This window comes from Staurois parvus, unplaced genomic scaffold (genome assembly GCF_062004578.1).
Source record: "Staurois parvus isolate SC_StPar_1 unplaced genomic scaffold, SC_StPar_1.0 ptg000249l, whole genome shotgun sequence".
In the NCBI taxonomy this organism is placed as follows: Eukaryota; Metazoa; Chordata; class Amphibia; order Anura; family Ranidae; genus Staurois; species Staurois parvus.
Genome location: NW_028318045.1, coordinates 13,423,112 through 13,449,305, shown reverse-complemented (window position 1 = coordinate 13,449,305; position 26,194 = coordinate 13,423,112). Strand labels below are relative to the sequence as shown.

At 43.5% G+C, this 26,194-nt stretch overlaps 2 protein-coding genes across 2 annotated transcripts in view; both read left to right on the top strand.

Moving 5' to 3' along the window:
* SAMM50 (SAMM50 sorting and assembly machinery component) overlaps window positions 1–15,245 on the top strand; it is a 30,116-nt gene extending 14,871 nt beyond the window's left edge. Inside the window, exons 7-15 of the mRNA XM_089680795.1 lie at window positions 1,724–1,811; window positions 4,098–4,226; window positions 8,786–8,857; window positions 9,798–9,884; window positions 11,231–11,301; window positions 11,391–11,458; window positions 11,930–12,076; window positions 12,642–12,783; window positions 15,040–15,245. Coding sequence (XP_089536921.1) covers window positions 1,724–1,811; window positions 4,098–4,226; window positions 8,786–8,857; window positions 9,798–9,884; window positions 11,231–11,301; window positions 11,391–11,458; window positions 11,930–12,076; window positions 12,642–12,783; window positions 15,040–15,085 — 850 coding nt within the window. The 3' untranslated portion in view covers window positions 15,086–15,245. The remainder of the gene's footprint in view (window positions 1–1,723; window positions 1,812–4,097; window positions 4,227–8,785; window positions 8,858–9,797; window positions 9,885–11,230; window positions 11,302–11,390; window positions 11,459–11,929; window positions 12,077–12,641; window positions 12,784–15,039) is intronic.
* Window positions 15,246–20,663: 5,418 nt separating this feature from the next.
* The window catches only part of PARVB (parvin beta), a 94,062-nt gene continuing 88,531 nt past the window's right edge, over window positions 20,664–26,194 (top strand). Inside the window, exon 1 of the mRNA XM_089680797.1 lies at window positions 20,664–21,058. Within this exon, the coding sequence (XP_089536923.1) occupies window positions 20,941–21,058 (118 nt within the window). The 5' untranslated portion in view covers window positions 20,664–20,940. The remainder of the gene's footprint in view (window positions 21,059–26,194) is intronic.

Genomic DNA, 26,194 nt, shown 5'->3' with positions numbered 1-26,194 from the left:
CCATCTTGCTGCTCACCGCATGCTGCCCCCTACTGTCTGGTGGACAATGTACACTCACCCATCCATCCATCCATGTCATCATGCTTTAATTTGTTGAGAGATCATTTTGAAAAACACCCCCTCACATTTCTGACGGTAGCCATCTTGAGTAAGGGCAGATGATTCATGTAGCATTTACTTCCTGGAATCATCTGCCCTTAGCTCAGGCATTGACTGAGCTGAGAACCCTTCCTCCCCTGCTGAAGACTGCTGGGATGTATGACGACATTTGCCTAGGTGGGAAACCAGGAAGTAACTGAAGTAAAGTACTTTCCTATCTATTTACTAATGCTAGCAGCATAAAGATTAAAAATAGTTCATGTTAATTGAGAGAGTAAAGTTTCACTTAAATAACAAACCTACTGAACCTATCTTATTTGTAACCTGGGGTCTGCCTGTACTCCATTTTATTGGTAAAATATAAAAGATTATGTTACGCTGAATAAGTAGATACCTTTTAAAATTCATTACACCCATGGAATGGTGCCAAACTATGGTACCTAAAAATCTCCTTAGGTGATGCATACATGTGTATATATGTGTATGTATGTGCGTGTGTGTGTGTGTGTATGTATGTATGTGTGTATATATATATATATATATATATATATATATATATATATATATATATATAATATATAATTTTTCTTTTTTTTTTTTCTTTTTTCAATTATATTATTAATACAATGGATGAGCAACATCCCCTGTGATGGCATGGGCCATGAAAGGTCCTCTTTATGGAGATATCTGGGGTCTATTAGATCTCTCCTAAGGCCTCCGATGCAGCTGATCAGATACAGATCGGTCTGATCGCCTTCTTTGCTGGCCGGTAACAAGCCAGTAATCAAAGAACCAAAACTGGAAGTGACAAAATCCTCATTGCTTCCAAATCCTGATCTCACAGAGAGGGAGGAACAACATCAGTTCCTCACTCTCTGTTCACTGTTGGAGAGGCCGCCGGTTGGAGCAATCCTGGGCTCCGGGATGGGAGAGGCTAAGAAAGGCAGGAGGGGGAGGGCACCCCCTTCTGCCAGCTGTAGAAATGATTGAGTGGCTGTACTTCTACATGAAGGGCAATTGTCAGCTGAAAATATGATATTGGCATGATGCCTGTAGCTTTAGGAATTATCCTGGTATAACCACCTAAATCCCAGGACATCATTGGACATCCATCCAGGGGGGAAGTGGTTAAAATATACGTTTTGCCAACAAGTTTTGGCTGATAATTTAAGTCCAACTCCATGTTGCCTCTCCCCTTGGACCGCCCTCATGCCCCTCCTATTTATTTTTTCTTTGGTCCTTCGGTCCAGTCACACAAGGTCACAGATCATCTTCTTCCCTCAGCAGTGGACTGGCCTTGAATGCTTCAGAGACCCGCACAATCCAGTATGTCCAGGGTGGTTTGATAACAAACCCCTAGGGTGTGGTGGGTCCTTGACGCCATGGACTCGTAAATGGGTTGAATGATGCTGGGTGTCATTGAACCTAGAGGAAGACTTGGCATTGGACAGCAGAGCAGGGAGTCTTTGCAGGTCCGAATTTGCAGCATTTTCTTGATTGGTTGATCTGGGTTATTGCATGTTTGCTCATCTTTGTTCTGTTTTATTGCATAAAATTGATAATTTGTATAAAGATCTTACAAAACCAATATGATCTAATATGTCTTCCATTTCTTCTTGTCCAGTTTCTGCCTCAACTTGTACAAGGTAACTGGCCAGTTTCCATGGAGTTCCCTACGAGAGACTGATCGAGGAATATCTACAGAGTTTAATGTAAGGGACTTTGAATATCTTTTTTTTGTAGACCAATTTCCCAAATTTAGCAGTGACAGTTTATGGTGCACAAAATATGTAGATACATTGATCTGTCATTTACTACAGGATGACCGTTCTAATTTTTCACAATCACATCTCTAATGTTGTGGGAATATAGTTTGAAAATCAAAATTGCGCTATCCTTTGCAAATTAAAGGATAAGTTCACCATTTGGAACATGTTACATGTTCCGCCTGTATTTAAAATAGAACATGTTCTACCTCCTGCATCTACTCGCTCCAATCCCCGTCTCATTGTGACAGCGGGTGAGGGATCTTCTGCACCTGGTGCCACAATTCAAAAACAGCGCGGCCATGCGGAGCACCACCCACACGACTGAAATAACTACCACTACTGTCAGCCTTTGCGGTTGACAGCTTGTAGTTCTGAATGGACTGGGAGAGTGCTGATAAGCGCTCTTAGTTCATTCACAAGCCTCGCAGCTTGTAAACCGCCGTATGGAGGTATAGTCTAAAAGCTGCAACGCTTGTCTGATCCACCGATCACTGGTGCAATGCCTTGCAGGCTCCTTAGGGAAAAAAATAACAAATGTACATGTTTTTTCCTGCAAAAAATATGTGCATATATATATATTTTTTTGTCTGAAGATGAACTTTATCCATTAGGTAAACCTATTCATACTTAAAAGTGGACAGTGTGATTTGCCTGGAGCACATCAGGTTTTCAGAAACTCCTTTGTCTATTCCTGGTCTAAATAGCAATTGGCTATTCTAAAGCAAGTGGCAGCAATTCAGAAGAAAAATGTGTCTCAGAATGCAGATCAATAGAATCAGAATCCAGATGATTAATAGGTTCACCTTCCACCTAGGAATAAAAGTAAGAGGTCTTGTCTCCTGCACATTCAGAAGAAGTAAATTCCTCCATTTTCATAGGATAAATTGGGCTTGTTTGCACTGGCTGTGTTGTCAGATGTTTACAGTGCTGGCAAAATGAATGGACTTTACGCAATGCATTATTTAAATTGGACTTGTTTCCACCAATAAACTCTATCTTGTTGCTGCATTTTGGGTGTAGCTTGCTGCATTTTGGGTGTGTCACCCTTCAATGTGCCAGTTAAGTAATTGGAGTAGGATTATTACAAAATACAGCACAAGTGTAAACACAGAGCAAAGTGTGTTCTATGAATTGCAGCCTTCCCTTCAGTCTTACACATGTGTACAAGTCCCTTTCCTGTACCAAAGGTGTTTATTCTCATTTCAGTGCACACTGTGAGCTTTTCCTAAAATGCATTAGAAGCTGCAGCAAGTTAAAGCATGCCTCATTTTTCTCGTTGGAGAACATCTAATATCATTTAGCACTTTCCTTCCCAGCCTGATTGTACCTAGTCTGCCTCTCCAATTCATTGGATTTCAGTTCTTTCAGTCATGGAGCTGCAAAATCACGTGTGGGCCTTACCTAGAGCGATCTGTATGCAGATTTAGTCTGTTTAATAATGTCCACTCCTACAGACTGATATCCGCCCATCAAGGCATTTTGATGTTTACATAACTTCTCCCAAGAGCCAGTCCACTGCTTGCATCAGGGCTGAGTGCTCTTGGGGGGACTACTGAAGCAGGGTGCTGTGATGTTTTCAGGAATCTATGTGCAGAACTGCTGGCCGCTCCAACTAAAAAAGAAAGTTTTATTTAAAAATGTATTTAGCATGTTGTGGATGGGGTGGTGATGAGAAAAGGTATTTAGCAGTTTATAGTTACTAAAATATTTGCATTTCCATGTTATGTGTACTGTGGGAGACCAGATATAGTGAATGCAGGGTTTAGTAAGACTTTAATGATCATGTTAGGATAAAGTGTTTTTTTTTTTTTTTTTTTTTGTAACAAGAATGCTGGATTGAACTAGACATCTGACCTGTGTACCTGGGGCAGTAGCTCATTAGATAGTGAATCAAAAATGAGGATCCTCTCCTAAACTCATTGGTGTGGGTAATCTTTTGCCCTAATTTGCAACTATGCATGGCATACATCCAGATTATGGTACCAGTTTACCTCCTTCTGTGCTGTCATGCAGCAATGACGGGTCCAGTATCCTGTCATCACTGCATCTTTGCGCTAGTTCTTTCAGGTCCAGCGGCAATCCTCTTTGGGTGGTCACTGATTCCGTGTGCTCAGGCGTCATGTTGTCTGTGGCACCTGGCTCTTTTCTCAGCATGCCGAGAATATGTTAAACCTTCATCTGGCTGTCCTTTGACTTTCTGATGGTGTTGTATTCTTTCTCTGATAACAGTTCCCAATCTGGAAGACCAGCCACACCTTGAAGTGGGAGGGAGTATGGAGAGAACTTGGTTGCTTGGCCCGAACAGCATCGTTTGCCATACGAGAGGAGAGTGGACACTCGCTGAAGTCTTCTCTAGCAGTAAGTCTCACTTTTTCTGTAGGCGAGAGGACTGCTGTGTACAGTTTTGTTCCAATAGTGGATAAAATGTGTGTCCTGGCTATTCTTCAATGGGGGAATTCATCCAAGAATCTCCTAAAATGAGCAGTCACTGAGTGACTAATTTCCTGCACTTATTTAGTTTTGTGAAGGAGAAGAAAGGAGATTTGTTGCTGAAAATATACCTGTATCCAAGAACAAATCTGTAATATATTGCAGCTTACTAGCCCTTCAATGCATTAGGTTTTTTTTTTGTTTGTTTTTTTAATTTTACATGGTCATCCTACCTGTAGTGACATTGCTCCCTCTATTAGTCTGTTAGAAGTACAGAATACTTCCCCTTCTCATCTCTATAACAGAAGGTTGTTCTGTAGTTCACAGATAGAACAGGGAACAGTCCTAACTGATATCTTACTGTGCTGTCTGCCTCTGCTGACTGTTAATAGCTCACAGGATTTCTGTCAGGATCAAAATGTATTTAGTTATGCTTACTGGACAGATATAACAAAAACATCGTCGATGGTATATTTGACAGACTAAATGGAAACAAATAAGAGAAGGTTATGATTGGGGTTTCTATATAGTTTAAACTGTAGGATTGAGGGAGATTGATTGCTCAGCTGCTCTACTGAGAGTCTTTAAAGCTGCACACCAAGCACATAAACTTGCATTCAAGTGAATTCTTCAATAGGCACAAAGGATATAAATCTACTTTGAGTGCACCAGATGAATTTGCAAACTCAGATATTGCCTGCTGAAAGTAGCAGTGACATCACTGTGCTGTATATAGCCTGCGCAGAGAGCAAGGCTGTGGGAGGGACTTGGAAGACTGCACTCACAACAGACTGCCTGCAGAAAACTACAGGAGGGAGCAGAGACCAAACCAGTCACTTTGCACAAGAACAGAGAGCAGCAGTGGCCAGTCTTTATTACAGGAAGCTCCTGCACAGAGGTAAAGTTTCACACTAGCTTACTCCCCAATCTAAAAAATGAACACAATGTACACCAGGATTTAGAGAATATATATGCCTCTTGAATTCAACCACTTGCAGACAGTCTCCCCGCAATGTACTGCGGACTGGCAGCCGCTGTAGACAAAGCAGCGTACCCATACATCACTGTCTACTTCCGGTTTTCATGCGCACACATGAGAGCCCTCCGACCAGCAACTGCTCTGATTGTACACTGCAGTAGCATGTCAGCAACTCTTTGCCAATAATTCACTGCCGGGACCTGCTGATCGGCTGTGTACAATCACAGCCCAGAGCTCTGTGTTGAAAATCATCACAGACCTTTGTACAGAGAAAACAATCTCTGTGATGAGAAAAGAGCTCAATAATAAAAAGCAGCACACTTTCTACACATAGTTAGGCACACATTTAACCCCTTGATCACCTAGATGTTAACCCCTTCCCAGCTAATGTCATTGAAAAGTGACAGTGTATAGCATTATCACTGACCACTGTAGTGATGTCAGTGGCAGTTAGTCAGTTCCCCCAGCGCCAGTTAGTGACAGATTGGCTGCCGAACTATTGCAGTCCCAGTTTAAGTTGATGATTGCTGCCATTAGTATTGTACAGTGGATATAGAAAACAATCAACCCTATTTAAAATAATCACATTTTGTTACTTTTCAGCTGGAAATGAAGCCAGACACATCTTTTGTTTTATCCAGTGTTTTTGTATTTACTCAGTGCAACTTAAAACGTCCATGTTAAAGATATAACACCAACATGTCAGAAAATAAAAATCAAAAACAGAGTCACTGAGTTGGAAAAAGGATCACCTCCTTCTAAAAATGACTTGTAAAGTCAAACAGGAGAAGCTAATCGCCTTCTCAATGACACACAAAGCCATTTGACATTCAACTGTGATCAGCTGTGGTCGTTTTGATTAGCTCAGCATGAAATGAACTTTCTGGGAGCATTTCAGTCCCTGGTAGTGCAACTAAAGCAAACCATCAATTATGAGTGGATAGGCACTGTCAAAAGATCTCTGGGATAAAGTTGTGGACAGGCACAAGACAGGAGATGGATACAAAAAAATTTCAAAGGCTTTATCAATGCCTAGAAGCACAGTGAAGTATATTAATAAGGAGTGGAAGGTGTTTAGTACAACACAGATCCTCCCTGGATCAGGACATCACTCCAAACTGGATGCAAGTGCCAGGAGGAAACTGGTCAGAGAGGCTACCAAAAGGCTTACAGTAACTCTGAAGCAGTTGCAGAAATGTAGGACAAAGAGTGGTCATTGTGTGCATGTGACAATATCACAAATTCTCCACAAATGTGGCTTGTATGGGAGGGTTGCAAGAAAAAAGCCACTCCTCAAGAAAGGCCTCATGGAGTCACCACTGAGCTTTGCCAAAACGCACCTTGAAGGTTAGGAGGCTACATGGAAAAAAGTGTTATGGTCAGATGAAACTAAAATTTAATTATATGGCCTGAACACCAACCGATATGTCTGGCGGAAATCCGATACAGCTCCCCATCCAAATAACACCATTCCTACAGTAAAGCATGGAAGTGGTAATATCCTGTTATGGGGGTGTTTCCCTACATCAGGGACATTTGTCAGGATAGAAGGAAAAATGGATGGGGCAAAATACCGTCAACGTCTTGAGGAAAATCTGCTGCCCTCTGCTAGCAAGTTGTCAATGGAAAAAAGGTTTACCTTCCAACATGACAATGACCCAAAGCACACAACAACAATGACCACACAGTGGTTGAAGGAGAACAAGGGGAATGTCCTTGCATGGCCTAGTCAGAGCCCAGAAACCCCATTGAAAATCTGTGGAATGACTTGAAGACTGCAGTCCACAAACGGTCACCATCAAATTTAAATGAAATTGACCAGTCCTGCAAAGAAGAGTGGGCAAATATTGCAAAGTCTGGATGTACAAAGTTAGTAGAGACATATCCCAATAGACTAAAGCAGTGGTCTCCAAACTGCGGCCTGGGGGCCAGATGTGGCCCTTTACTTGCCTCTATCTGGCCCTTGGAGCACTATTCCACCAACTGACACTAATGATGGGGTGCCATTCCTCCTACTGACACCATTATTGGGGCACTATACATCTCACTGATAAACAATGGGTAATTATTCCTCCTATTAAAACCAATGATGGGGCACTGTATCAGGGCATTTTCATTTTCCACTGGCCACAGTATGGCCCTCCTAAAGCCTGAATGTCAGGAAACTGGTCCTTGCTTGGAAAGCTTGGAGACCCCTGGGCTAAAGGCTGTGATTAAAGCAAAAGGCTGTTCAACAAAATACTGACACAAAGGTGTGATTCTTTTTGCAACTCAGTGATTTTTTTTCTGACATGTTGGTGTTATATCTTTCACTTAGATTTTATAAGTTTAATTGTTGTAAGAGTAAGCTGGATAAAACAAAAAGTGTGCCTGTCTTCATTTCAGGCTGCACAGCAACAAAATGTGATTATTTTAAAGGGGGTGATTCTTTTCTATACCCAATTTTAAAAAAAAATAGTTTGTAGGTGCTATAACTTTCATGCAAACCAATCAATATACATTTTTGGGGGATTTTTTTTTTAGACATGTAACAGAATACATTTATGCCAAAATTTATGAAGAAATTTGATTTGTTACATTTTTTTTTTTTATTGGTTAGCAGAAAAAAAAATTGAACCCCCCCCCCCCCAAATTATTTTTAATCTTTTTTTCGCTGATCTCGCAAAAAATAAAAAACCCAGTGGTGATCACATATCACCAAATGAAAGCTCTATTTGTGTAACAAAATTATTTAAAATTAGTTTGCTACCACCTTGTATGACCAGTATGCAATTGTCAGTTAAGGTAGCGCAGTGCTAAATACCAAAACAAATGTCCTGGTCACAAAAGGGGAAAAATTTTCTGGAGCTTAAAATGCACTAAAGCTTCGGGTTTTTATTTTTTATTAGAAAAAAAAAACGTTATGTTTACCTGATCTGTGCAGTGGTTTTGCACAGAGCAGCCCTGATACTCTTCTTTTCGGGTACCTGCCGGTGCTCATTCCCCTTGAGCAGTACCCCCAAGAAATTGCTGCTCGCCCTGGGGGCACTGCTGCATGCTCATCCCTGAGCCACTGCTCTATGTGTCCATAAGACACAGAGCTGTGGCTCGGCCCTGCCCCCGCTGTCTCCTCATTGGCTTTCTGGTTGTGATTGACAGCAGTGGGAGCTAATGGGCTACCGTTGCTGTCTCGGCCAATGAGGAGGAAGTCTCCAGACATCAGAGGCTTTTGAACGACGCTGGATTGGAGGGGAGTCAGGTAAGCATTGGGTTGTAGGCTGGGGGGGCCGCTGCACACAGGTTTTTTACCTTCATGCATAGACTACATAAAGGTAAAAAACCTTGAGCCTTTAGAACCACTTTAAGTGGTTAAACAATATTTGTTTATCCTGGAGTTCAGCTTTAAAAGTATTTTTTCATTCGAAGAGTTCTATCTTGAGACATTTTAGTAGTAGAATTTAGCTACTCAAAATTTGTCATGTACTTTTCTGTGAATTGTATTATAATCACTTGTAATGCTTCTTTTCAGCATACAATGGTGATTGATAGTCGCAACTCTACAATCCTGCCTAAAAGAGGTGCCTTACTGAAAATCAATCAGGTAATCTTTATTAATCAGTATGGTGTAATCTAGCAGTAACTGACATACTGGCTAAAGATGGATATCTCCCCAAAATAGCATGGGGGGTGGCTATACTGTGCACATGACTATCACATTGAGATTAGCTTTGTTTTTCATTTCAATCCCATGGGCATTAATATGGAGGAGGTGCACCCGATTTGTTACTATGGCAGCCTCCACTCTTCAAGGAATGCTTTCCAAAAGATTTTGGAGTGTATCTGTGGGAATTTGTGCCCATTTTTGAGGTCTGGTACTGATGTTGGATGAAAAGACCTGGCTCACAATTGGCAGACCAGTTTATTCTAAAGGTGTGCTGGCCACTCAAATTCCTCCAAATCAAGCTGACCAAACCACAGTGAAGGGCCCTCCCCCAAACTGTTATCACCAGGTTGGAAGTGCACAACTTACTAAAATGTCTTTGTATGATGTAGAACTAACAGTATCCTTCACCGCAGACACCCAAACTTGACTATTTGGAGGGGGTGTCTACATACTTTTTGCCATATAGTGCATGCCTGTCCTCGCACAAGTCCTGTGCCCCTCTGCAGTCCTGGCTTGACCCTGGGAGCAACACATGTGCAGTTCCTTGAATCCTAAACTGTTCTTTTATAGAGGAGAAAAGTATTAGTCACTCTCTCCCCCTCTCCCTTCCTTCAGGCTGAGGAAAAAGGGGCATTTGGAGGAAACCCACAAAAAACTGTGGAGAACATAAACGCACAGACAGTATATTCCTAGTAAGCCTAAAGCAGAGGTGCTACAATTCAAGAATGATAACGTCTGCTGCCCCCCATTTAAAATAAATGTGTTCGTTACAGGTATTCGAAAGGTGTACACAGTTATGTATGCTTTGAATGATGACTTTGTATTGCTCTTCTTAGCGGTGTATATTCCCAGTCATCCTGATATTTGTGTTCCACAGGAGCTAGCCGGGTACACAGGAGGAGATGTCAGTTTCTTAAAGGAAGACTTTGAACTGCAGCTGAACAAACAGCTCTCATGGGACTCTGTAAGTTCACTTTATAGATCAATAAAGGCCCTCAATAAAATCACAGATCTAAAACACAAGGGATTTATTTGTCATCCAGGACCATGAAGATCATTCCTTTGGCTCTAGGGCCAACTGTGTATTTAGAGCTGCACAGATTCTATTCTAGTATTCTCGCAATAAAATTCAATTTACATACAGTGGTTTCAGGCTTGTTAACCCTCATTAATACAAGATATGGAAATTATTGCTTCAGTATAATAGGTCTTGTGAGCAATAAAAGAATATCTTATCAGGTTAAGTGGAAAGGGCAGTACCCAAAATCCAGTGGGGCAAAATTAAATGATATGCATGACTCTGGCCTCATATTTGATTCCAAAGCCCTACTCGTTTCACAGCGGTATTCTAGACAAGTTTTTACAAAAACCAGACATAGTGAAAATTCCTAATAATTATCAGTTCCTGATAAATTGTTTGTTCTGAACTAATTAGCATAGGTTCTAAATGACTAGTTAAAGGTATACTTCTGAGTGTAAAATGTTTGAATTTTTAGTAATCCTTTCAACCAGTCAGTCTGTTGAGTTGGAATGTTTTGTCTTCAACTGTATGAGCAACGTTGTTCATAACCAATCATACTGATTTCCTACCTCTGGAACCAATAGTTTATTATGAAATGACAAAACCATCCAGCGTTTGCCATGGTATTTTTTGTTGATAGAAATTGTTGTTGCTTATGGAATGATCTCTTGTAGGATCGTATGTCACAAATAAAGTCTAGTGAGAACTGCCCAATGCTTGTGGGTGGCCTACGTCCTCTGATTACTTGGCCTTGAGTGGGCTCAAGAATGTGAACTAGGCTCTATGGCAAACTCGTCCCTCCCTACCCCTGGTATCACGACTTTGCATATTTTCGTTCTCACTCTACCCTGTACGAGTATACTGTGTTGTTGGCTCATAAGCCCTGCTCCATAGAAGCCATACACTGCACTGATGATGGACAGCCTGAAACCGTTTCAGATTGGAAAATAAAAGTGGCTCTATAATATTAGGCTATATTTGCAGTATACACCAGCAGTTGTGGAGGTGTATCTGGCTGGTTGGGCATAAAGCAATGATTTGCAAGGCACTGCCCACTTGTCCTGTATGTGGAATAATCCTCTTATTTGAGATATGTGGTAGAATAGGGAGGTATGTGTGAACATGTATCATTCCAAGAAAACTTTTCTGTGCTGTGCATTGATGAAGTTGAAGGGGGTTTTGATCCCTTTAGTCACTTGCAACTATAACCTGTAGAGCTATACTATCATATTGTATTCCAGTAATATACTTTACAAAAGTGAACCACAATTGGAGCTTTTCTCCAACAGGTGCTTTCTACTTCCCTGTGGGGGGGAATGTTGGTTCCACTAGGAGATAAACCGTCCAGCATTGCAGATCGGTGAGTTCAACAGATAATGCTCCTTGATTAGGCATATAAATTAGCAATGTAACTTTTTTTATATATATATTTTTTTTTGTGCATGAAAGGTTTTATTTGGGAGGACCAACAAGTGTGCGTGGATTTAGCATGTACAGTATTGGACCTCAGAGTGAAGGTAAGCACATTTAAAGGGCCAGTAAATATTAATGACAAGGGGTGTGGCTTAATTTAGCCATGTCTGTTACTTTGTCTAATGAAATTTTTTTTTTAGCAATTTACTGGATACTAAGCAAAACAGCAGAGGAACATTGTTCCTCCCCTTGTGGGACATTTTCCCTTTACACAGGAAGAAAAGGCTTTATTTCAGCTTGGTGTCCTTGGAGGTGGGGCATTTAAAACTGAATTGAAATTTTTCCCTTGTAGTGGGGGACTAAAGACAACCCCCCCCCCCCCTCCCCCTTGTATAAAAGTTGCTATTCTGCTTTGAGATATGATTTATATAGAACAATTCAGTGATCGTTGCATGTTTGTTTTTCTACTACAGTATTGCGGGTCTCTGTGACCTGTATAGAAAGTTACATTATATGCTGATGATACAGAGCTAGCAGTTTATGTATTTAGTTGTGATTCTCTGTTTTTTTGACAGGTGACTATCTTGGTGGTGAAGCATACTGGGCTGGCGGTATTCACCTTTACACTCCGCTACCTTTCCGTCCTGGACGTGGTGGTTTTGGGGATCTTTTTAGGACCCACTTCTTCCTTAATGCTGGAAATCTCTGCAACCTGAATTATGGTATGTATATAGAATAGATCATTGGACAATAGGTGTCTTTTTTTTTTTACATTAAAGAGTTACTGCACTTGTATTAATGACCCCCCCCTTTGCCTCCCTTGCCTGTCCCTGATCAGTGAGCTATCGCTTGCTAGATCCCCTGGCTGCTTGTACTCGGAAGATGTTGAATTCGAACAAGTTCAGCGAATGGCAAAAAAATTAAAAAGGAGGATGAAGGACCTTCGCTATGAAGATCAATTACATAGATTACAGTTTTTCACCATATGCATCAAACACTTAAGGGCTAATATAATGACAATGTAAAAATATATCAAATATGATTCCAAAAACTGCAATAATCTGTTTAAGGTTCTTGAAGAGGACATGTGGCGACGATTTGAGGTTAGAAGAAAGGAGGTTTAACTGTAGAAAGGGTTCTTCACTGTTAAAGCAGTAAAAATGTGGAACACCCTCCCCTAGGAAGTGGTCATTAACTTTAGAGAAAACTTTTAGATGACTTAATTTAGACGTCTTCCTCATTGGATGGCACTGTTCACATCCATTGTGTGTTCTTGTCCATACTCAGGTGAAGGTCCAAGGGCTCACATACGCAGGCTGGCTGAGTGTATCCGCTGGTCATATGGTGCAGGCATTGTGCTTCGGCTGGGAAACATCGCAAGACTTGAACTTAATTACTGCATCCCTATGGGCGTCCAGAATGGAGACAGGTCTGTGTACAGTTGGAGTTGGTTTAAGACCTTATATTTGTTCTGTACTGTTTTCCATGGCAACAAAATAGCTCAGTGGAATGTCATGGAAGGATGGCATGGGTTGCTAGGTCCAGTTAGGGTCAGTGCTTTACTTCCAAAGAGGACCTGTTTTGACAGAAATATGGGGTCAGCCATCATTAACTTGTTTTGAAAGCTTAAAGTGATAGTAAGGCTTCAATTTCTTTCTTAAAATAATAATCATGTTATACTGCCTACTGTGCATTGGTATTGCAAGGAGCAGCTCTGATCCTCCTCTTCTCAGGTCCCCCGCTGGTGCTCTTGGCTCCTCCATTGACTAGTGCTCACCATAGAAAGCTGGTTTCTATGGGGCATTCTTGTGGGCTCGCTCCCGAGCTGCCCTGTCTGCATCTATAGACACAGACCGTGTGGTCCGTCTCTCGCTTCTTCATCACAGAATGATGAGTGAGGAGGGAAAGCGCTTCTGCTCTCGTGAACATTGTTGGATAGAGATCAAGCTTAGATAAGTATGGAGGGGGGAGGCTTTGGGAATCCTCTGGCACAGAAGATAGAATAAAATGCAGTCTTACTTTTTTTTTTTTTTCTGCACTGGAAACTGACTGGAACTGACTGCACTGGTGTGAACTAGGGCCATTGGAATACATGGCCCTGGAATACATTACCCTTTACTTCCTGTGATCAAAGGGCAGGCCTGAAATGAGACAAAAAAATAGGCCTGGGAATTTTAGACTGAACAGCCAATTTCCGGGGGAAGGGGGGTACAAGAGCATTCACAGGGGCAGTTGGTGATGGAAGTCGGTGCTCCGTACTGTAATGTAAAGGGGCACTGTATTAATTACAGTGCAGTCCACTTTATATCACAGTACCCCTAGAAATCTAATCACAGTGCCCCCTATATATTCAAAGAAATGGCCCCATCCAGCAAAGAGACATGAGACATCCCCATCCAGCAAAGAGACATGAGACATCCAAATCCACAGAAACAGGATGTCTTTTTGCTGGACAGGAATGTCTCGTTGCTGGATGGGGATGTCCCTTCTTGGACTGGGCTGTCTCTTTGCTCAGTTGGGTCCAGCAAAGAGACATCCTCGTCCAGCAAAGAGACAGCCCAATCCACCGCCACTACAGACCTATCACAGTGTACCTGCCAGTGAAGGAGAGAGGCCGCTGTTGTCTCTTCAGTGCTGCTGTGAGCAGTGGCCAGCCGAGGAGGTGTCTGTGTGTCCTCGGCGGTTGCTTCCTGCTCTCCACTGGAGCCGTCACTGCCGCTCCTCCTGTTGGCCCTGCTTTAGGCATAGCTGCACAGCAGGAGGTGAGCCACGGCTGAGGTCTGTTTTAGCCCTGTCCAGGCCATGGTCACCGCTTACCTCCCCCTGTGCGGCCTGTCATCAACAGGCACCTCTTCTAAAGCCCGGCGGCCCCGGCTCACCAGGCAAATGCTCTGTGTGCCCTATGGCCAGTAGGGGCCTGTCAGAGGTCCCTATCCTAGTAACAACCGCACCCTCCACAGAGACAGGAAGTGCAGGAAAACCTCCAACAGGGAGAAGGAAATAAAAACGAACAAACATTTTAAAATCAGAACTCCAGTCAGCATTTGTTATTGCTAAAGCCTGCGTGATATTGGGTTATATATACTTGATATAAAAGACAAATTTATGCAGATCTGTAATCCGTGCAAGTACCTGAATTGGACCAGGTATTAGCCTCTTGCAGTCTCTGTACAGCAGGACTGGAGTGTGAAAGGAAGAAGCAGCACAGGGAGCCAAAAGGCATGCTGATAGGAGGAAAGTAGTAAGTGACAGACTGTGCTGCTTCTCCTTCTCCTACAGTGCTGCTTTACCATCTATTCACATTCTAGGGCAGGTTCAGGACAACCTGCGCTCAGTGGGTTGAATGATGCTGGCAGTCAGACTGAGGACATCTAAGGACAGAAAAAAGCATTACCGGGAAAGTCTCTGGATTGAAGCTGCATATTTTAACAAAAGCTGGTTTTGTTATTTATCTTTTAATAGGCTGTTCATTTTTATCTTGATTTTTTTGGTTGGAGTTCTACTCACCTCCTAATTTGCATTCTATCTTTTACTATACTTTTATCTTCTTTGGTAGACTTTTGTTACAGTATTTCTGTATATGGGATCTGGACAGTAAAATGTCTGTACTGGACTGAGTTGTACTGGACAGATGTTTTTTCTTTTAGTATTGTAAATATTTTTGATGGTTTTTTTTTTGCCTTAGGATATGTGATGGAGTTCAGTTTGGAGCTGGGATTCGTTTCCTTTAACTGTTGGAGGGATTTGACACAAAAGCACTTCAGATGGAAATCTCTGCACTATTTAAAAGACACCATTATGTTTTTCTTACAATTCTTAAATTCTGTTTGTGTACAATGTTTTACTCACAGGTTTATGCAGACAGCTGTACTAATAAAACAAAAAAGTGAATTTGTCTCGTAATGTCTACATAAAAAAAGGACTCCGGTCTTCTCTTCAGTCTTGCACCATTGTACAGGCTCCTCTCCTGCCCTGAAATTGTTTGCACGGATTTTACTGCACACTGTGAGCTATTTGCACTCTGCATCAGAACTGCAGTCAGTCAGACAGAGCTCATCTCATTGCTGACTGGAGGGCATCCCGCATCGTCTAGCTCTTCTCCAGCATGACTGCCCCTGGCCTTTTTTTTTTTTTTTTCATTGGATTTCAGTTCTTTTAATCAAGTAGACTCCTCCAGATTGACATCCACCCTCTGGGACATTTTGATATTTGCATAACTCCTCCTAAGAACCAGATCACTGCCTGCATGAGGGCTGAGTACTGAGTTGGGGTGCTGTGATGTTTTCAGTAAGCTATCTACAGCACCCTGCCAGCCTCTCCCAGCAGCCATGATCTTCTTGCATTGCATCGAGAAGCACAGAGACCCAGCAATGATGTCACTGAGCCTAAAATACGGTATGTAATGAAAATGGAAATATTTTATTTAAAAACCTCATTAGCATGTTGAGAGGTAAGCAAGGAACCAGGGAAGACAAAATGTAAGCAGAATAAACTTCTATTTGAGGGAAGAAAACATCCCCGGAATGCAGGAACTCAAGAGAAAAGTCATGATGTACACTGACAACTAATTTTTTTTCTGTTTGAGTGGTTATTTGTACAATAAAGTCTTAGGGAGGTCTTTAAAGGGAAACTGTTACTTTGTCCTGCATGAGCAAAGCATGATTCCTCCTTGAGGTTCAAGCTTAACTTCAGGGAAAGGGAAATGCTTCTGTGCAATGGGGCTTCTCCCACACTGCCAGGGTTAAAGTAGTAACTCTGTTTTTGTTTGTTTTTTTTATTAGCTTAACTCATTGAGTACAGTAAAATAAACATTCCCCAGTTAAAATTCCTGCAGTTTACAACTTTAATGTAGCTTGCTCCTGCTCGCTCTGTGCTGCTTCCCTGAACTTCCAGTCTTAACAGGCATGTCAGTCTGTTAGCTTGGAGAAGGAAGGAGGAGCAGGGAATTGCCTTTCCATCCCAGCCTATGAAGCTGTGCATTTCTATTGATGCACATAGTGTAGGTTGACATAACTTTAGTCCCTGCATGCAAAAGTGACTGCAAGAGAAAGGAGCCACTCTTAGGAAATCTGAGGCAGTGGTTATGGCACCAGCTTAGAAACATAGGTGAGGGTTAAAAAATAAAGAAGCTACATACTCCTACAGCCTGGTGGGAGCAATGGACTGGGTCTGTAAAACTATTTTATAAGCTTTTGAGATGATCATTTAGGTTTAGGGGGCCATAATATGCAGTATACTTACCTAGTCCTCTGATCCCATCGGCTCCCTCTAGGCTGTAAGGGTGGACTGCACAGCTTCGTCTCCCACATGCTCTGGTGGTTGCAGGACCTCTGCTGTCATCAAGGCAGAGCCCATTACCCTGCATTGGATATGAGGGGCAGTCCACTGCTGGAGTGTGGCGTAGAGTGGAGAGCAGCCAGGAAAAAGGAGGATCACGCAAGTACAACTGCATTTTGTGCCCCCTTTACCTAAATGAGTGTTTAACTCTTACAGTGCTTGGGCATGTCCAGTGCAAGAGAGCAATTTTCCTTTCTGCAGAAATGGGCTTTAAATCCTGAGTAGTTTTTTAAAGTATCAATATACCTCCAGATGGATAAACAGCTCTTTTGTGTGATGAATCATTACTGATTAATTTCTGAAGAATTAAGGACATGACTAAGGGTTGAATCACACAACTGCAGTCTCAGACTAAGGAGACTGTATATTGTATAGAGCGAGCTTGTTGGAGCCCAACCTCTGTAGCTGTAAGATAAAGGTGCCAGATGGATATCAGGGATGGATGGATGGGAGCAGTAACACTGAGGCAGCTCTTCTTAGAGTGGAAGCAAGGCCCTAATGCAGTAACAAGAAAAAGAGAGGAAGGCGCCTCTAAGTGCAGTAGTGACAATTTATTCAGTAAACAATGGAAAATTTGTACTTACAAGATAAACGGTTAAAAAGACTCATCGTGTGGTAATTAGATCCAGGTGGGACATCCAGCCGTCCAGCAGCAGACTATGCCTATAGGATCAGGAAGGAGAGACCAGGATGTGCCTGTGCATCTGAAATGAAGCTTGGAGAGCAGAGTCAGATGTAGCAGGTGAAGGGGGCGGTAATGCATTTTGGAGCATGCTCAATAGGCTCTTTCAGATGAGGTCTGAAGAAGGAGCCTATTGAGCAAAATAAGATTGCAAAAATAATTTTGCAAATAAATAATCGTTCTTCATAAATCTTGGCCAAAGTTTATTCAGTTATCTTTTTAGTAAAAAAAAATAATCCAAATTAGTTTTTGATCAAAAATTATAATTTTTGAAAAATTGTTTTTTAAATTTTTTTTTTTTTTTTAAACATACTGTCACCCTGGCAGCACACCATAGTGACCCTGTACTACTTGTGGGGGGTGATGATTTTTTTTTTTTTTTACACTGATTGCTTTTACACCCATAAAGGCTGTAAAAGCAATCATTTCTCCTTCTCTCTGGCTGCATTCTTGCAGCCATTGAGAAATACTGTGTGAGCTGTGATTGGTCACAGCTTGTCACATGGTACAAGGCTGTTGTGAATAGCCTTGTACCATGTGACCTCTGTGATCATTCACAGATTTCACAAGTAGTAAGCAGTGATGTCAGGAAGTGACATCTTGCTTACACCTATTCATGTGATCACTGATTGGCCAATCAGTGATCACATGATCGGGACCTCACACAGAGGTCCCGTACAGCGATCGGTGCCACGCGCACAGTCCAAAATGGCGGGCGCCATTTATGAATGCAACCCGCCCCTGCACTGCCACCGTCCGGTCGTTTATATACAATGGCCAGACAGGAAGTGGTTAAAACACCCTATGTGTGTTTTTTGGTGCGTTTGATGTGCTTTAAAGGCGTGTTAAAACCACACCACAAACACCCATAATAAATTAGTGTTAACATGCCGCAACTGCCTCACAAATGCCTGCCAGCGCATTAGCGGAGCATTACCATAGACCTGAATGGGAGGCGCTGAAAGGCTTCAAACTCCTCCAGACTCGACATGAGGCTTCAATTTTGAAGCGACACAACGCTAACGCTTCATGTTTTGATAATGTGAACAGCACTGTGTGCTGCCCATGGTATCATTTGCATAGGTGTTTGAGGAGCTTTAAAAATGCCCCTGAAACTGCTTTCAAACCAGTGTGAACTGTGCCTAAGGCACGTATCATTCCTTAATGCGTTGAATGGTACCCCAACATACTGAGAGATAACACCTGATAGTGCCTTGCATTACCACAAAAAAAGTCTGAATGTTTGGCACACGAGGTTGTGTTGGCAGTCCTTAGAGTGGTATTAAACCCAAAAATGTAATATTTTGTGACTTGCCAATGTGGTGGCTGTATTAGTTTACTTTTGTTAGGGTTTTTTCTTCTGTTTTCTCCTGGTGATTTGGCCGGTAACACACCTCCTGTATTAGACAGCCCCGCTCTAGATGAAGGAGCACAGGGGCCACCTTTTGACAGCAGCATACTAGCAGATTTAAATGCTATAACAAATTGAAGCCAAACTCCATCTCACAATGTATAAGTAGTTACATCAAACCATTTTTTTTCCTTTTGGGAGAAAGGTTTTACATAAATAAAAGCTGATCCTTGTAAGCACCCCTGACAGTGTTAATTGATTTGTCTCATCTCTGTAACTGGTACATTCTGCTGGAGAGTTTGTTCTTTTGAAAAACAACATATTTACTGGTCTGATCGCCAGAAGAAAGAAGAGCTAGAAGAAATAAAGCCTAAAAACAACTCATCTAATAATCAGTAAGATGCAATATACTACAGGTTTGCATTTGGGTTTACTATTGCTTTAACACAAGTCGTGTTAATCTACTGCAAAGATCTAAAAGGGCCCTTAAAGTGTTACTAAACCCACAACAGTAAAATCAGTCTGTATATGCAGTAAAGCATGCTTGTTATACTCACTGTGGAATCTAAGGGGTTAATCCTCTGCATTGTGTAAAAAGGCTGTTTGATCCTGACTTCTCTGATCCTCCCCCTCTTATCTCCTGATAAGACAGATCATGTGGAGTCACTCTGCACATGCTCAGTTTGCTCTGTATTGCTAGAGAGATTTTTTTTTTTCTTGGGAGAGTGCACGTTATCAGAGTAAGGACAACCAGCACTGTCCATACAGATGTCAGGAGTTCTGCATCCTCCAACCTAGAGCAAAATGAAAGCTCCTCCTACAAGCTTTAATCAGTGCTCGGCTGGACACTGATAAAAGACTGCACTAACTGCTGATGAGAAAAGGTATTTATCAGTTTATATTTACTAAAATAATTGCATTTCCATGTTCTGTGCACTGTGGGAGAGCAGTTATGCAGGGTCCAGGGTTTAGTAACATTTTTGGGTTTGGTGGTTTTCAATTTTATTGATCTATAGGTAATTGATTTTCTCTATAAAATCTGTAATTGATTTAGGATTTATTAAAGCAGATCTTGGAATGGAAGGTCTGCTCTAGTGACCACAGCCACACACCGAAATCAAATCGCTTGCAAATGTGGTGTTAGAATAAAGCCACTAATAAAAAAGACAAAAAACTACCTGAGCCTTGGTTTACGACACTGCCATTGTCTGCAGCTCACGTTTGAAAGCATACTCCATCTGTCTGACCATGGTCTACCCACACAGTATTTAGGGTGTAACATGAAACATGGTCACACCCTCAACTTACCTAAATTCTGGGGTTCTTCCTGTGGTGTCTTCTTTTTTAAATGTATATGACTCCGCCCACCTAGGAATTCACAGGAATCTATGAATGGAAAGACTACAAGTCCCATCTGCCACAAAGGCAGGAGGTATAGATCACAATGGAGCACAGTCATGGCGATGATGTCACCGCACATGTAGCCTACAGTCAGGGGCGGACTGACCATCTGGAAATCCAGGCACTGCCCCAGGGCCTGGGGCGTAGGGGGCCCCATGAGATGCCCCTGGTACCTTTTTCATAGGCTTTTTTGAGTTTGGGCAAGGACACAGGGGCCCCATGATCCCCTATTGCCCGGGGGCCCCATGAGTTGTCAGTCCGCCCATGCCTACAGTTTACTTCCTTCAGCCCCATAACAGTGCGGACCTGGAGTTGGGGGTCCACAGCACAGGAGTCTGTGCATTTTACCTGTGACAGTCATTGTGGCTGCAATGAGAAAATGTAATATATGAGCTCTTGTTTCTGTGGGTGCATTTATTACATTTCTGAAAAAGGTGGACTATACCTTTAATTCCTGGATTTGACATTTAAAGGGCCACTCCCCCCAATAATGATATTCTACTTTTCGGTAGCTGCTCCCAGTTGTGGGACTGTGATGGGGAGATGTCTGCACTCCTCACACTGGGGGGGATGTATGATGGAGGATAGAACAGTGTCTACTGCAGGGAGATCTCATAGCCGGACACCAGACTCCACCCAGAACTGAGACTCGGATCGCTTTTCCCCCCAGGTCCGAGACTGATCCCTGTCTTCTGTCTGCCAGTGTCCCTGGGAAGGGCCGACCCGATCACACCCCTCCCCGCCCGGCTCAGCCTCTTCCTGTCCCTCTTATCACATGAGGACGATCCGGGGGAGAGAGAGATCAGCCGGCAGAGATGTCCGCAGCCTCCCCGCTCCGATCCCCGACACTGCAGCGCAGCCGGATGAAGAAGGATGAGTCCTTCCTGGGGAAGCTGGGGGGCACCCTGGTCAGGAAGAAGAAAGCCAAGGAGGGTGAGTCCAGAATGGGGAGGCAGGGTTCATGGAGTCTGTAGGGAGGGGGGCAGGCTGGGAAAGGCTGAGTCTGTACTGGGGCGCTGGGAATGGTTGCTGGAGTTTGTTGGGGGGGAGTTAATGGAGTCTGTACTGGGGGGTCAGGCGGAGAAGGGTTAATGGAACCTGTGCTGGGGGGTCAGGCAGGGAAGGGTTAATGGAGCCTGTGCTGGGGAAGGGGGTCAGGCTGGGAAGGGTTAATGGAGCCTGTGTTGGGGGGAGCAGGCTGGCTGGGAAGGGTTAACGGAGCCTGTGCTGGGGGAGCAGGCTGGCTGGGAAGGGTTAACGGAGCCTGTGCTGGGGGAGCAGGCTGGCTGGGAAGGGTTAATGGAGCCTGTGCTGGGAAGGGTTAATGGAGCCTGTGCTAGGGAGTCAGGCTGGATGAGAAGGGTTAATGGAACTTGTGCTGGGGGGCGGGATAGGAAGGGTTAATGGAGCCTGTACCTGGTGGGTAGGCTGGGAAGGGTTAATGGAGGCTTGTACTGGGAGGGGGCAGGCTGGGAAGGGTTAAGGGAATCTGTACTGGGGGGAGCAGCCTGGGAAGAAAGGGTTAATGTAGTGCTGTAATGTGCTGGAGGGGGGTGGAGGTGGTTGATGTCCATGCAGTAAAGATGGAGGAGTGGACTATATATGTGGCTGATGGCAAAATAATGAAAGTCATCTGGTCAGGGATTGAGTCTGTGGTCTTTACTTGGGGTAAAAAGAAAGTATTATTGTGGTCTGCTGGTAGGGGAGCAGCCAGGAAGGGGTTAATGTGGCCTGCTGATAAGGGATGAGGGGGAGGGAGGTCAGCCTGGAAGAATGTAGTGGGGTCTGGTGATGGTTAAGGGGTCATTAATGGAGTTTGCTCTGAGAAGAGACAGGGGGAGGTATGGAGGACAGTAGAAATGTCCGGCCTGTCTGGGGCTGGCTGTCCTCTCTGTATGGACCATCATACATGGAGTTGCTCGGGTTGCAGGTATGAAGGGATGGTGACAAACACAGCAGTGCAGGTGGTGCCTGTAAAGTGACACTAAACTCTGGTAAAATACATTTTCTATTCAAGTATGTATTCACAATTCCCTTCTATAAATCTCAGCCTCCTCCAAATCTCCAAATTCCTGTTTTATGTTACTGTGATCCAACTTCATTCAGAGAACGGTGGCTACGTCTGCCATCCATGGTCATGGTATTTAGGGCTGTAGTCATCCTATCTTTCTTGCTCCTGAGATGGAGTGGCATTATGGATTCTGCACTGTGAATCGTGTGCATAGAACAGTGCATGGGACCGCAACTAATGTGCTATGCTCATTCCAAACAAGTGGATGTGGGGGGAGGAAAGGTCTGGGAGTTCAAGGAGAATGTTATAGGAAGGCAGAGAAACTTGCTAAGAAACCATTTCATGAAAATAGATTACATGGCCATAAGGTAAGTGGGGGTGTGTGGATTATTCTTGGAGACTAAGGATATCATTTAGTGTCACTATAAATGTGTGAGACAGCTTTAGTTCCCTGAGTGTATAATCTGTGAGCGGAGGAGGGGCGGGGGGCGCGCGGTCTGTGAGCGGAGGAGGGGCGGGGGACGCGCGGTCTGTGAGCGGAGGAGGGGCGGGGGACGCGCGGTCTGTGAGCGGAGGAGGGGCGGGGGACGCGCGGTCTGTGAGCGGAGGAGGGGCGGGGGACGCGCGGTCTGTGAGCGGAGGAGGGGCGGGGGACGCGCGGTCTGTGAGCGGAGGAGGGGCGGGGGACGCGCGGTCTGTGAGCGGAGGAGGGGCGGGGGACGCGCGGTCTGTGAGCGGAGGAGGGGCGGGGGACGCGCGGTCTGTGAGCGGAGGAGGGGCGGGGGACGCGCGGTCTGTGAGCGGAGGAGGGGCGGGGGACGCGCGGTCAGTGAGCGGAGGAGGGGCGGGGGACGCGCGGTCAGTGAGCGGAGGAGGGGCGGGGGACGCGCAGCACAAACCAATTCTGTACTGCCCAAACCCGACCCATCCACAGTCATTGGACAATCATGGGAACTGAAATCTGTTCTAGTCAATATGGAGCTCCATTGAAAAATCGCTTTATTAGAGTTCCATTGTTTCCTTCGCTTTTCTTTCCTTTGATAAAGCAACTAAAATGATGGTCGCCTCCCATCTTCACTGTCATGTACATGAAATCATGTCTAAGGACATCTTACTACAAGCCAATTTAAAGGGATTGCATGAAAATTGCTACATGCGGTCATCTTTAACCCCTTCATGCTGCCTCCCTGCGGCCTTTTCAGAGCCCATTTACACTTTGTGGTCCAGAGTCGCATGACAAGTCACCCCTCCCATGTTTCCCAATGGGTACCGTTCATATCTGTGCGATTTCAAATAGTTCATGCACTACTTTTGTACGACTTTCATGCAATTTGAGTGCCATAGACTGCAATGAAAACCCACAAAAGTCGTATGAAAGTCTCACCTGAATGTTATACATGCAACAGTTGTCCATTATCATTAATGAAAGTAATGTTGTATCCAAGTTGCACCCATCCAAAGTTGCATTGAAGTCATGCAACTTTGGAGTCGTACAAGTGTGAATGGAGCCTTTGTGCCTCTTCCAGTGGTCACATGATCAGGAGTCCATCCCGCTGGTTCCCGATCAGCAGCTGTGACCTGAGATCTGTCAGTCAATGTGGCATGCATTGTGTGTACCCTCAGATCACGATGGATGTATGGTGGCTGGGTGTCAAGCCCACCTATTTGCTGCGCCATATATGCAGTGTGCTGTCAGAAAACGGTTAATCAGGTCATACATAGCAACTTTCTGCACCCATTTACAATAAAGGTGGGTGCACATGGATCGAAGTTCATCAGGAACCAGTCGAATTTTCACCTCTGTGTATCCTTCCAGGGTCGATCGTTGGGTTGGCTTCTGTTGAACAGAGGGTTCTGGAAAAGGGTTTTTTTTTTTTTTTGATCGGTGGCTTTCAGCCAATCTACTCTACAGATCATAGAGGTGGCATTCACAATAGAACAGGCACATTGCCTTACACTGTAGCATCGCATGTTAAGGCGTTTAATCGTGCGTTGTCACAGCACACGGGTGGGAATGGGCCATCAGTCTATTTAAACATTTTCAATTGGTTTAGACTCTAACATACAATTGTAAGTGTTTGTCTGAAAGCAAGCAATCTACCGCCCATCAGCCACATGCATGAGATCGATCAAGCTGGGCTATAACCTGACCACTTCAATAAAGTTCATTCAAAAAAACGTATTCCATCACAACTAGAAAAATGCTGCAATTGAAAGCGATTTGATTTTATTGCAGTATTTAAACAAGGGGGCTTTGTCCTGCTGCTGATTGAAGCCACTGCTTTCTACGCTCGATCATTCAGGATTTCAATTCCAGCTTGATCAAAAGTAGTTGGTGGTATTAACCACTTGCCCTCCGGAGGATTTACCTCCCTTCCTGACAAGGCCATTTTTTGTGCTGCGTTACTTTAACTGATAATTGCGCGGTCATGCAATGCTGCACCCAAATAAAATTTTGCCTTTTTTTTTTCCCCACAAATACAGCTTTCTTTCGGTAGTATTTGATCACCTGTGCGTTTTTATTTTTTGCACTATAAACAAAAATAGGCCACCAATTTTGAACAAAAAAAAACAATTTTTGACTTTTTGCTATTAAACATGTCCAGTAAAAATTAAAAAAAAATCAGATTTCATCATCAATTTAGGCCAAAATGTGTTCTGGTATACGTTTCCCAATATTGTAAATTAATTGGTTTATGTGAAAGTTATAGCGTCTACAAATGGCGGTATAGATACTGGAATTTTTTTTTTTGTATATTAGTAATGGTGGCGATCAGTGACTTAGACTGCAGCAGGCATTCTGACACGTGGGTGGGGGACTGACTAACTGCCATTGACATCCCAATGACATTAATACAGTGATCAGTGTTACAATCATGCCCACAGGGAGAGGTGCGGTTCTCCATTTTACCCCAAACTTCTACGTTTTGGTTTTGCTCTTATGCCATCACCTGGGGGGGGGGGGGAGGTTTGGGGGAGTGTAGTATCGTGCATACAAGAGCCAGGTACGGCTCACTGTATTAAGAAGTCTTCATGTATCCCCTCATTCCCCCCTCCCTCTGGAATGCGATCAGCGTGTGATGCTGAGCCCCTGCCTAACAATCCTCTTGCCAAATAAGGTATTAGCTTGTCCATGGTAGGAAGATACCAGTTGATTTTGTGTAGAAAAAGAAGCTGTTCTGTTTTGTGTGTAGTCAGAGAACTAAGGACCGTCTGCGATATAACATCTAGCAGACAGAAAGGAGAATCTCGCTGCAACCACGAAACCAAGTGTGAGACCTGAAATCCCTTTTTAGCTCATCAGGCTTGATCTGCTAACCCCAGGCATTTATTTGGGAAGTACTTATTTACCTAAACTTCTTTCTGTTATCTGTTTGCTGTGCTGTTGTGCTCTGTGTGTGTATGTGTATGTATGTATGTATGTATGTATATATATATATATATATATATATATATATATATATATATATATATACACACATTAGTTACATCTTCTTTCTGTAAATATTTTTACTGCACCCTTTTGGTAATAGATCTTACTTTCTAAAAGTGTTGAACTGTTTCCATAGCTCCTGAATGTAACTTACGAATCCCTGCCGCCGAAGAGCGCTACTATGAGTGTTTAACCCTCTGTATAACCAGTCTGTAGACATAGCAGTATACTGGCGGTTAACCAATCATCCTAGTGTATTGCTGAGTTTCCTCTTTCTCTGTATAAAAAGGAGGTGGGTGGCAGTGTGAAGGGTTAATTGTGTAATTAACCTGACCCAGTAACAATCGCATTCAGGCTGCTGGTACATCGATTGTGGTCCAATTAGCTGGAAAATCGGTGTGCAGGGTGCAGCTGGGTGTGGCATTGTTACGCACGTGACATCGCGGTTTTAGATTGGCTAGTCCTTCGGTCACGAGTTTGGTGAGAAGGGCTGGGGTCCGACGCCGCGCCCGTCACAGTCAGTGCTAATAAAAAGCATTGACACTGGGCAGGAAGGAGTTAACATCTGGGGCGATCAAAGGGTTAACTGTGTGTGTTTTACTATGGAGACAAGCTGCTATGAAGA